The 13,183-nt window shown below is 46.9% G+C and overlaps 1 protein-coding gene across 2 annotated transcripts in view; it reads left to right on the top strand.

Moving 5' to 3' along the window:
* Positions 1–13,183, top strand: part of LOC140725312 (LIM and senescent cell antigen-like-containing domain protein 1) — a 198,490-nt gene that overhangs the window by 171,028 nt on the left and 14,279 nt on the right. For both annotated transcript variants that reach the window (XM_073040624.1, XM_073040625.1), the window contains exons 5-7: positions 3,691–3,840; positions 4,192–4,342; positions 8,926–9,018. In XM_073040624.1, coding sequence (XP_072896725.1) covers positions 3,691–3,840; positions 4,192–4,342; positions 8,926–9,018 — 394 coding nt within the window. The remainder of the gene's footprint in view (positions 1–3,690; positions 3,841–4,191; positions 4,343–8,925; positions 9,019–13,183) is intronic.

Raw genomic sequence — 13,183 nt, 5'->3', positions numbered from 1 at the left:
GAGAAGCGCTGTCGACGTTTTGGGCCGAGACCCTTCGTCAGGATTTTGTGTGTCTACTTTACGTTGCAAACCAATAGCTAGTATGAATCTAACTAAGATTATTAATCACTCACTTGTCTCCACACCCATTACACACAGTTGGTTTATCACAGGGACCTTTACACTCTAAATCAGGAGTCCCAACCTGGGGTCTACAGATCCCTTGCTGAATGAGATTGGTCCATGGCATAAAAAAGGTTGGGAATCCCTGATTTAAAGAAGTCACCTGATCAGTTATAAAGTATATCAAAGGAAACAGAGTAGCCAATCACACAGCACTTGTTAGAGATTTGCCCTCTGGTTTTAAGAGAAGCATTTGGAGTTAACGTAAGGAATCTGAAAAGGTATATAAACCAAAAGCAAATTTAGGATATTAACGCTACATCCACACTAGACCAGATAATTTTGAAAATGCTGGTTTTGCGTGAAAACGATAGGCATCCACACTATGCGTTTTTGAAAATATCTCTATCCACATTGAAACGGAGATTTCAGCGAATCTCCTCCTCCTGCGCATGCGCAGGACACATCTACCAAAAACGAGCGACATGTTTGGTGTCGAATCTCGCCATAAAAGTGCGCGTTTGTGTAGTTACAGACTAGAAAAACTTAAAACGACAGACAGCTGTTGGCTCTCGCACAGGAGAACTTAAAACTAAAAAAAACAAATACTAGAGCGTACGGAGGCAACCGACAGGAAGTTCATGGACAGATTGACCCGGCTGACAACGAACATTGAAAAACTGACTAACTCTGTTGCATTAATAAAGCACCTTGTTAAATGTATAAAACATGTCTGCATCAGTGTTAGCTTGTATTTCCATACAATGTTACATTAGGCTGTTACACATCTATTGTCAGAGAAGTACTTGCATAAATAGGTAAACCACCTTCATACAAGCAAGGACAGAAAACAGGGCAAAGTGAGTATACTTATTTATTCAGTAAGTTATGGGTCAAAGTATTCGATGAATACATTTCTAACTCTTCTGGTTTCAGTCTCGTTGCCGTCTGTTCTGAAATTGTTAGGTTGTGTTCAAGAAAACAATGAAATGCCGCACTGCCGTCTGACAGCGTTTTCAGATTCCTCCGGTTACCCCGTCCACACTGATCCGGCCAATCCAGCGTTTTCAAAAATACACACTCTGGAGAGCGTCTCTGAAAAGCACCGGTTTCGGGGGACGAAAACGCCGTTTTAGTGTGGTCGAAGGGTAAAAACGAAGAGAAAAAGCTTCGGTTACGGATTTATCCGGCGTAGTGTGGACGTAGTCTCAGTTTGTGTGCATAAGCACAGGAATGCAATGAAAGGGTGTGTTTACACACAGGAATGTTTCAATGTTTGAACATGGAACATTTGGGGGAAGCAGAATCTGTGATAATGATTAAAGGGGAAGTGGACCAAGGTTTGGAAAGGGAACAAATAAAGAGGAAACAAGGTTCAGGCTCGACAGTGGGAGTAAATGTCAAGCTTTGGAACGGAATCCTAGATGCAAAATAAATGACTCAAAACGTCTCCTTTTGTACTGTAGAGATCACTGGTTGTATGAGGGTGCTTGCAGTGTAGGTCTCTGCACGTGTGTGTGTGTGTGCATGTGTACACTAGGATGCATGGATGTGTGTTTGCTTGTGCCTCTGTGAGTATGTATATTTTTAGTGTGTGAATTAGTGAATGCAAAGATGCATGTATGCATATATGTGAGTGTACTTGTGTACGCACTATGAAGTGTGTTATCACTGTGTATTCAGGTAAGAAGTTATGCAGATGATGCACAATGCATGACCCTCCAGATCCCCTCTCTACACTCTGACACAGAGTCTTCAACCTGCAAACATGGGTAGGGTGCATGGGATATCCCACTGACTATGTCAGCTTCCTCCATGATGCTTAACACTTCACACTTTGACTGAAAAATGCAATATTACTGTCACGATGAGGCCACACTCAGGCTGGAGGAACAACATCTTATATTCTGTCTGGGTAGCCTCCAACCTGACGGCATGAACATTGATTATTCAAACTTCTGGTAATGTCTCCCTGCTCCCCTCTCCTTCACCATTCCCCATCCCCTTTTCCCTCTCTCATCTTATCTCCTAACCTGCCCATTGCCTCCCTCTGGTGCTCCTCCCTCTCTCCCCCCACCCTTTCTTTCTTCTATGGCCTTCTGTCTCTTTCACCAATCAACTTCCCAGCTCTTTACTTCATCCCTCTCCCTCCCAGTTTCACCTTTCACCTTGTGTTTCTCTCTCCCCTCCCCCCACCGTTAAAATCTATTCCGCAGCTTTTTTCTCCGGTCCTGCTGAAGGGTTTTGGTCCAGATGTTGACTGTACTCTTTCCCATCGATGCTGCCTGTGCCTGTTGAGTTCCTCCAGCATTCCGTGTGTGTTGCTCGGATTTCCAGCATCTGCAGATTTTCTCTTGTTTGCGATTGGATTATTACACTGTGTGATGTCTGAAGAAAGCTAATTAAAAGTGTGTCAGGGTATGATCAGGGACAACTGTAGTCTGTTAGGCCAGCACCATTAAAGTTCAGATGATCAGAGTGTGAGTGCATTTCCATACAGACCAAGTAGTTATTGTGATGTTACTGGTCATTAACACCAGCAGAAGTGCTGTACAAACACAGCAGGCGTTAACCCATAAATATTGTAGTCACTTCCTGTGGAGAACTACATATACCTGTCTGGACACGCCCCCTGCTGACTGCTCCTGTGGCTCCTCCCACAGACCCCTGTATAAAGGCGATTGAGGTCTGAGCCCGGCCTCTCTGTCTCCAGGATGTAGTATGGTGGTCAATCACTGCTTGTGCCTTCTTCCAGTCAATAAAAGCCGATATCTCGCCTTTACGTCTCAGAGAGAGTTATTGATGGTGCATCACTTCCAGACATACAGAGTTGGCTATCAAAGTTTACGTGTGCATTGCCAGAGTTTAGTGTTCGTGTTAACAACATCGTTAATGTTATATATTAACATGGTTAATATACTACTATAATCTACTGCAGTTGTACAGGGCCTTGGTGAGACCGCACCTAGAATATTGTGTGCAGTTTTGGTCCCCTAATCTGAGGAAAGACATTCTTGCCATAGAGGGAGTACAGAGAAGGTTCACCAGATTGATTCCTGGGATGGCAGGACTTTCATATGAAGAAAGACTGGATCGACTAGGCTTATACTCACTGGAATTTAGAAGATTGAGGGGGGATCTTATTGAAACGTATAAAGTTCTAAAGGGATTGGACAGGCTAGATGCAGGAAGATTGTTTCCGATGTTGGGGAAGTCCAGAACGAGGGGTCACAGTTTAAGGATAAAGGGGAAGCCTTTTAGGACCGAGATGAGGAAAAACTTCTTCACACAGGAGTGGTGAATGTGTGGAATTCTCTGCCACAGGAAACAGTTGAGGCCGGTTCATTGGCTATATTTAAGAGGAAGTTAGATATGGCCCTTGTGGCTAAAGGGATCAGGGGGTATGGAGAGAAAGCAGGTACAGGGTTCTGAGTTGGATGATCAGCCATGATCATACTGAATGGCAGTGCAGTCTCGAAGGGCCGAATGGCCCACTCCTGCACCTATTTTCTATGTTTCTATGGTGGGTGGGAGACTCAGGCCTGTGTGCTCATATGTTGCAGGATCTTGATGTAACCTTTCCCACAGGCATCTCTGCAGACCCTGCCACAACCGGGAGAAAGCAAAGCATCTAGGCCAGTACATCTGCCAGAAATGCCACCTGATCATTGACGAGTTGCCCCTGATGTACAAGAGTGATCCATATCATCCTGATCATTTCAACTGCACCAACTGTGGGTGAGTTAGCATTGCACACCAACCCTTCGTTCAGAACCCACACCCGAACCACACAATCTTCACACTCATTGTCTTCGGAAGCTGAGTAAATCTGATCTCAGTACATCCCCATTGACTCCCTCCGTAATCTCCCCTCACTCACCCATACACTAGGGGCAATTTACAGTAACAAATTAACCCATCAAGCTGCATGCCTTTAGGAAAGAAGGGAAAAATCCAGGTGGTGACAGGGAGGAAGTGGCAGACAGCACGAGAGCTGAAGATTGTGTCTCGGGAGTGTGTCACTGTGCTGCAGATATAGAATGTTGTTCAGCTACCAAAGACTTGGCTCTCACAGTCTGTACTCTGCAGAAAGGAACTGACGGCCGAGGCTCGGGAACTGAAAGGTGAACTCTATTGCCTTCCCTGCCATGACAAAACGGGCATACCGATCTGTGGGGCTTGTCGACGGCCAATTGAGGGGCGCGTGGTGAATGCCCTGGGGAAACAGTGGCACGTTGAGGTAGGTGACTGTAACTAGGATCTGTACAGACCGAACTCAGCCACCAGACCACAGGGGTCAGTCCGAACTCAGCCACCAGACCACAGGGGTCAGTCCGAACTCAGCTACCAGACCACAGGGGTCAGTCCGAACTCAGCCACCAGACCACAGGGGTCAGTCCGATCCAGCCACCAGACCACAGGGGTCAGTCCGAACCAGCCACCAGACTATAGGGGTCAGTCCAAACTCAGCCACCAGAACATAGGGGTCAGTCCGAACTCAGCCACCAGACCATAGGGGTCAGTCCGAACTCAGCCACCAGACCACAGGGGTCAGTCCAAACTCAGATACCAGACCGCAGGGGTCAGTCCGAACTCAGCCACCAGACCACAGGGGTCAGTCCGAACTCAGCCACCAGAACACAGGGGTCAATCCGAACTCAGCCACCAGAACACAGGGGTCAGTCCGAACTCAGCCACCAGACCATAGGGGTCAGTCCGAACTCAGATACCTGACCACAGGGGTCAGTCCAAACTCAGATACCAGACCGCAGGGGTCAGTCCGAACTCAGATACCAGACCGCAGGGGTCAGTCCGAACTCAGATACCAGACCACAGGGGTCAGTCCGAACTCAGCCACCAGACCACAGGGGTCAGTCCGAACTCAGATACCAGACCGCAGGGGTCAGTCCGAACTCAGCCACCAGACCACAGGGGTCAGTCCGAACTCAGATACCAGACCACAGGGGTCAGTCCGAACTCAGCCACCAGACCACAGGGGTCAGTCCAAACTCAGATACCAGACCACAGGGGTCAGTCCGAACTCAGCCACCAGACCACAGGGGTCAGTCCGAACTCAGCTACCAGACCACAGGGGTCAGTCCAAACTCAGCCACCAGACCACAGGGGTCAGTCCAAACTCAGATACCAGACCGCAGGGGTCAGTCCAAACTCAGCCACCAGACCACAGGGGTCAGTCCGATCCAGCCACCAGACCACAGGGGTCAGTCCGAACCAGCCACCAGACTATAGGGGTCAGTCCAAACTCAGCCACCAGACCACAGGGGTCAGTCCAAACTCAGATACCTGACCATAGGGGTCAGTCCGAACTCAGCCACCAGACCACAGGGGTCAGTCCGATCCAGCCACCAGACCACAGGGGTCAGTCCGAACTCAGATACCTGACCAGAGGGGTCAGTCCGAACTCAGATACCTGACCATAGGGGTCAGTCCGAACTCAGCCACCAGACCACAGGGGTCAGTCCAAACTGAGATACCAGACCACAGGGGTCAGTCTGAACTGAGATACCTGACCGCAGGGGTCAGTCCGAACTCAGATACCTGACCACAGGGGTCAGTCCGAACTCAGCCACCAGACCACAGGGGTCAGTCCGAACCAGCCACCAGACCACAGGGGTCAGTCCGAACTCAGATACCAGACCACAGGGGTCAGTCCGAACTCAGCCACCAGACCACAGGGGTCAGTCCGAACTCAGATACCAGACCACAGGGGTCAGTCCGAACCAGCCACCAGACCACAGGGGTCAGTCTGAACTCAGCCACCAGACCACAGGGGTCAGTCCGAACTCAGATACCAGACCGCAGGGGTCAGTCCGAACTCAGCCACCAGACCACAGGGATCAGTCCAAACTCAGATACCAGACCGCAGGGGTCAGTCCGAACTCAGCCACCAGACCACAGGGGTCAGTCCGATCCAGCCACCAGACCACAGGGGTCAGTCCGAACTCAGATACCAGACCACAGGGGTCAGTCCGAACTCAGATACCAGACCACAGGGGTCAGTCCGAACCAGCCACCAGACTATAGGGGTCAGTCCGAACTCAGCCACCAGACCACAGGGGTCAGTCCGAACCAGCCACCAGACCACAAGGGTCAGTCCGAACTCAGCTACCAGACCACAGGGGTCAGTCCGAACCAGCCACCAGACCACAGGCATCAGTCCGAACTCAGATACCAGACCACAGGGGTCAGTCCGAACTCAGCCACCAGACCATAGGGGTCTGTCCGAACTCAGATACCAGACCATAGGGGTCAGTCCGAACTCAGCCACCAGACCATAGGGGTCAGTCCGAACTCAGCCACCAGACCACAGGCGTCAGTCCGAACTCAGATACCAGACCATAGGGGTCAGTCCGAACTCAGCCACCAGACTACAGGGGTCAGTCCGAACCAGCCACCAGACCACAGGGGTCAGTCCAAACTCAGATACCAGACCACAGGGGTCAGTCCAAACTCAGATACCAGACCACAGGGGTCAGTACGAACTCAGATACCAGACCACAGGGGTCAGTCCGAACCAGCCACCAGACCACAGGGGTCAGTCTGAACTCAGATACCAGACCACAGGGGTCAGTCCGAACTCAGCCACCAGACCACAGGGGTCAGTCCGAACCAGCCACCAGACCACAGGGGTCAGTCCGAACTCAGCTACCAGACCACAGGGGTCAGTCCGTACTCAGATACCTGACCACAGGGGTCAGTCCGAACTGAGATACCAGACCATAGGGGTCAGTCCGAACCAGCCACCAGACCACAGGGGTCAGTCCGAACTCAGCTACCAAAGATACATGACTGGAATGGCGGGTTCCAGCTTTTCTCAGACCGAGGGACAGTCCACTCCCACTCTCTAGACCAGCCTTTCTCAACCTCTTCACTCTGGAGGAACCCTTGCAATAATTTTCAGGTCTTGGGGAACCCCTGTGTAAAAGTTATTATTTGTGCAGCTTACTGTATATTAGTGTGATCAGTAAACTGTAGATATAATAATCCAAAAATAATTGTCAAAGCTGTTTTCAGTAGAGAATGAATTTTTAGCCAACCTTTCTTGAAAAAAAACAAGTCCAAATGCAAGTTAAGTTTAGTTTACCTTTCATGAAATTAATCTTTTTCTTTCCCTTTCATAAATGTTTAAAACTCATAAGGCAAACAAAATAAATTTCTGTTAAATAACTGGCTTATGCCAAAATGGGATTTAAATTTTCTAAAGGTAGGCTTAGTAGATTAAATTTTGTAATACACCAGTGGAGTATGTTCACTGCCATAAGTGAGTCAGCAGCATATGAGGGGAAGTGGCGGGAGGTAATTCGGGAGGGAGAGGCTGACGTCACGGCCCGAATTGGGCAAGTCAGTTCAAATGCTCAGAAAACACACTTCATGCTCCTCATCAGACTGTTGTCCTCTCCTCTGTGCAGTACAGTGCTCGCCAATTATCAGCCTACTGTCCTCCCCTCTGTGCAGTACAGTGCTCGCCAATTATCAGTCTACTGTCCTCCCCTCCACTCGCCAAATTCCAGCCTACCATCCTCCCCTTTGTGCAATACAGCACTCACCAATTATCAGCCTACCGTCCTCCCCTCTGTGCAGTACAACACTCACCAATTATCAGCCTACTGTCCTCCCCTCCACTCGCCAAATACCAGCATACCATCCTCCCCTTTGTGCAATACAGCACTCACCAATTATCAGCTTACTGTCCTCCCCTCTGTGCAATACAACACTCACCAATTATCAGCCTACTGTCCTCCCCTCCACTCGCCAATTATCAGCCTACCATCCTCCCCTTTGTGCAATACAGCACTCACCAATTATCAGCCTACCGCCCTCCCCTCTGTGCAATACAACACTCACCAATTATCAGCCTACCGTCCTCCCCTCTGTGCAATACAGCACTCACCAATTATCAGCCTACTGTCCTCCCCTCCACTCGCCAAATACCAGCATACCATCCTCCCCTTTGTGCAATACAGCACTCACCAATTATCAGCTTACTGTCCTCCCCTCTGTGCAATACAGCACTCACCAATTATCAGCCTACTGTCCTCCCCTCCACTCACCAATTATCAGCCTACCATCCTCCCCTTTGTGCAATACCAGCACTCACCAATTATCAGCCTACTGTCATCCCCTCCACTCGCCAAATACCAGCCTACCATCCTCCCCTTTGTGCAATACAGCACTCACCAATTATCAGCCTACTGTCCTCCCCTCCACTCGCCAAATACCAGCCTACCGTCCTCCCCTCTGTGCAATACAGCACTCACCAATTATCAGTGGCCTCCCCCTCTTGTGTTAAAAACTGAGAATGGGCTCAAGCAAATAAACCCGGTTCTACTGAGCCCTGCCATACTGGGCTGAGATACCTCTAATGCGATTGCCTATGGGGCTGTTCGGTCACTGCCCACTGCTGCGAGGGCTAGCATTGCACATTGCGCAAAGTTCAAAAACAAGGTTTATTTTTTAATTATGATCTCTCACGGAACCCCCTAGGGTTCTGCGGAGCCCCGGGTGAGAAACCCTGCTCTAGACTGACCCCATCCACTCACAGGACACAGACTCCCACCCTCCCAAGACAGATTTGGCCCCTCCATTAACACACCCTGTGCATCTACAGTAGCTGCCCCTCCATGGAAAGACTTGCCCCTCAGTGAACAGACTCCACCCTTCCCTGGGCAGACCCTTTGCACCCCCGACCATAGGCTCCGCTGGTCCCTGGTCTCTGTGGTTGATGTGTTTTGTGGGAGGTGGAGCAGTTCTTTTGTTGGATGGATGTGATGCAGTCAGACTTTCTCCTTCCTTGTTTTGCAGCATTTTGTTTGTGCCAAGTGTGAGAAACCTTTTCTGGGGCACCATCACTTCGAGCGAAAAGGACTGGCCTATTGTGAGAAACATTACAACCAGGTGCTCGCATTAAGTGTGGACATATCACTCATTTGCTGATGTTTTGTAAGATTGTCATTGAATATTTTGCAAAAGGCACTGCCCACAGCACAGGTTCAAAGTTTGAAGTACAAAGTACATTTATTATCTTAGTACGTATACGTTATACAACATTGAGATTCGTCTCCTAATAGGCGGCCACAAAACAAAGAAACCCAAAAGAACCCATTAAAAAAAGACACTCAATGTGCAGGAGAGAAAAGAAAAACAAATCATGCAGACAATAAACACAAGTAAACAGCATTTTGAACTGACATCCATCCACAGAGCCTTAGTTTATTAATTCCGATCTCCAGTGCTGCCTGTGTGGAGTTTGCTCAACCTCCCTCTGACTATGTGGGTTTCCTCTGAGATTTCTGCTTTCCTTCCACATCCCAAAGATGTGTGTGTTGCTACGTTACTTGTAAGTCACCCCTGGTGTACAGAGGAGTCCTGGAATGGGTAGCTGATGGTTAGCCTGCTCTCATTCCATCACTTTATAACCTGTAACTTTCTGTATTCTTGACCTAGCCTTTGCGCTCAGCTAACAATCTGGTGAACCCTTCTTAGGCTAATATATCCTTTCTAAACTCTGATTACACAGAATTCCAGATGTGGTTAGAACATGGCTTTGTCTAACTGTAGCATAGCTTCCTTTCCTTTGTATTCTAATTGTCTAGATTTCTACATTTCAGGAAATTTAAATTCATTGTCCCTGTATTTCATTGGCATCCACTGTTTTTTGCTTTTCACTATTTAAATCAAATCTAATAATTTTGATCCAAAGTGGGTGAAGTCACACATACAGCAGATTTGTGGCTCAATATGAAAGAGAATCCAACAGTTGTGCAGGCCATATCAAAGGAAAAAGAGAATCCAGAACAATCAGGGATCAAAAGAATAGCTTCCCTGCAACCTAAAGTTATTCTTTTAATCCCTCTTTCCTACTTCTGATGAAGGATCTCTGATCCTAAACATTAACTTTGTTTTGCTTTCCACAGATGTTGCCTGACGTGACGAAACTTTCCAACTTTTTCTGTTTTTATTTCAGAATTGTAGCATCTGCAAGTTTAAAAAAAAAATTTCATTTCAAATAGCCAATCAGGAAACCAAAAGAGTATGCAGAGCACCAATCAGGGACCAAAAAAGCACTCAGAATTACAAATCAAGGATACTTGAGGAGATACCAAGAAGGGAAGAGACTGGGAAGATTAACTGTGCTTAAAATAGTAAGGTACCTGCTCCAGATCAGAATCAGAATCAGACTTTAATCGCCAAGTACCTATGCACATACAAGGAATTTACTTCCGGCAGATGTTGTCTCTCTGCTCATAACAATAATAATGATAAATATAAATGAAAATATAGATTATACATACAGGTAGTGCAATCCAAGTAATAGTTAGCCGACAGTTAACCGGCAGTTAACTGTTCAGCAAAGTGACCGCAGTAGGGAAAAAAACTTCTCCAGTGCCTATTAGTCTTAGTCTGGAGGGATCTGAAGCGCCTACCAGACGGAAGCAGATCAAACAGTCCGTGCACAGGATGGGAGGAGTCCTTTATGATGTTCCCCGCCCTCTTCTTCAACCTGGAAGAGTACAGGTCCACAATAGAGGGCAGGGAGGCTCCAATGATGCGCTCGGCAGTCCTCACTGTGCGCTGTAGTCTGGTTCTATCCTGCTTGGTGACGGCTCCAAACCACACAATGATGGAGGTGCACAGGACAGACTCAATGACTGCAGTGTAGAACTGCAGCAGCAATTCCTGAGGCAAACCGTATTTCCTCAAGAGCCGCAGGAAATACATCCGCTGCTGGGCCTTCTTCAGGATGGAGCTGATGTTCTGCTCCCACTTCAGATCCTGAGAGATGGTGGTTCCCAGGAACCTGAAGTTCTCCACGGTGGACACAGGGCTGCTGAGGACTGTGAGGGATGTATGTGTGGCATGTATCTGGGATTGTTAGAGGAATAAAGGTCCGCAGACTTCTGATCACCCCCAGGTCCAGTGGTCTAGAATCTGAGAGAAAATCTGTTAATGTCACACACTTGTTCGGGATAAACTTGCCAAATAGAGTCACTTAATCATTGGTGGTGGGACAGAATATAGGAATATTAATTCAGGAGAAAATATTTATGGGTGTATAAATAAAAGGGGCTCGTAATGAGCAGTGGAGATATTCACTTCTTGGGTAAAACCTCATTTGTGACTTCTTCGACAGTAATGCCTTTGGTCTTACCCACAACCACAGTTGGCCTTATGACAAGCATCAATGTAGTGACTGGATCTGACTCTATCATCTCCTCTGAGACTGAGATCCAGATATCAAACATTCTCTGTAAAACCTTCCCCCTCAGATCTCCTTTAAACTCCTTCCTCTCAGTGTAACCACATCATTATTGTGGAATAAAATGCTGGAAACACTCAGGTGAAGTGTGATTAACTTGACGCATTAACTCAATTTCTCTTTCCACAGGTGCTGCCTTACCTGCTGAGTGTTTCCAGCAGTTTCTGTATTTGATAATCAGTCCCAGTACAATTGCTCTTTCCTCATTTAATTCTAATCCTTTGTAGTCAACGGAATAATTAACAGAAGTTATTTTACAGGTGATATGCCCGCTGTATTTCTGGTCGAGTGTACAACTAAACAAGCTAGAGTTTTAAAAATCGTGAAGAACTTGCATCTTCAACTAATGGAAATCTCCTAACAATGTTTCCCTTCTATTTATCAGCTTTCGTTTCTTCTCTTGAAAACAAGGACATTTTATTCTAAGTCACAAACATTGATCTAATTTTCAGACATCCCCCAAAACATAGCGGCAATCCATTATTACTAAGTCTTGTTCTTGTGCTAGTGTCATTTGTTCATTTTTGCATATGTGAGTTGTTTTATGTGAATTTAAGTTTATATTAGCTTGTTTGTAACTCACTTTCTGCTGTTGCTGCCAGAAGTTAATTTTCATGGCATTAATACCCTGGGTATGTAGGCTTTTGTTAACAATAAACTTGAACTTCACCTTTTTCCCCAGATATGACCATATTTATATTTCTCAAATCGATTTTCTCTTCAGTACAACAGTTACCCACCGTTAGGATAATGTTTCTCACCGTGGTCAGATGAAGATACAGCACAGGGAAAGGCCCTTTGGTTTAGTGTATCCACACCGATCATCAGCCCCTCATTCACATTAATCCTACATGAATCCAGAATTAGATTCACATTTAATATCACTGACATATGTCGTGAAATTTGTCTTTGCAGCAGTACAATGTAATACATAATAATAGAGAAAAAACTGTGAATTATAGTAAGTATGTATATTTTTTAATACTTCAATTAAATAATGTGCAAAAGATAGAACAAAAAAGCAGTTAGGTAGTGTTCATGGGTTCAGTGTCCATTCAGAGATCTGATGACAGAGGAGAAGCTGTTACTGAATCACTGAGTGTGTGCCTTCAGGCTCCTGTATCTCCTTCCCGATGGTAGCAATGAGAACAAGGCATGACCTGGGGGATGGGAGTCCTTCATGATAGATGCTGCCTTTTTGAGGCATCGCTCCTTAAATATCTCATTTTATTCTTCCCATCTTCCACCACTCACTTACACAGCAGGGGCAATTTACTGAGGCTAATTAACCTACCAATCTGCTCATCGACGGGATGTGGGTGGAAACTCACACAGCCACAGGGAGAAGGTCAAACTCCACTCAGACAGCACAACGTATCAGGATCGAAGCCGGGTTTCTGGTGCTGTCAGGCAGATACTCTGCCAGCTGCCTACAGTACTGGAATGTCTCTTGCTCAGTTTAAATGGTAATGTTACTCATTGTAATACCTGAAATGGTACAGCAGGTTTACCTACTAATACAGTAACACTCTCCCTGTAATTCTGAATGTTACTCAGTAATTCAGTAATGTGACTAACTACATCGTTGACCCATGGGTGTGTTACTGGTGCTTTGAAACTTCGCAGCTCCCTGTCTTCTGATGTGTGGAGACACAAAAGACTGCAGGTGTTGGAACACACTATCTGCTGGAGGAACTCAGTGGGGTGAGCCGCATCTTGGCAGAGAAAGGAATGGTCGATGTTCCAGGTCGAGATCCTGCATCTGTGCCTGATCTAGAGATTTATCAAATATGGAAGTGGGAT

Source organism: Hemitrygon akajei, chromosome 3 (assembly GCF_048418815.1).
Source record: "Hemitrygon akajei chromosome 3, sHemAka1.3, whole genome shotgun sequence".
Classification (NCBI taxonomy): Eukaryota; Metazoa; Chordata; class Chondrichthyes; order Myliobatiformes; family Dasyatidae; genus Hemitrygon; species Hemitrygon akajei.
This window is presented reverse-complemented; position numbering and strand designations above follow the sequence as displayed.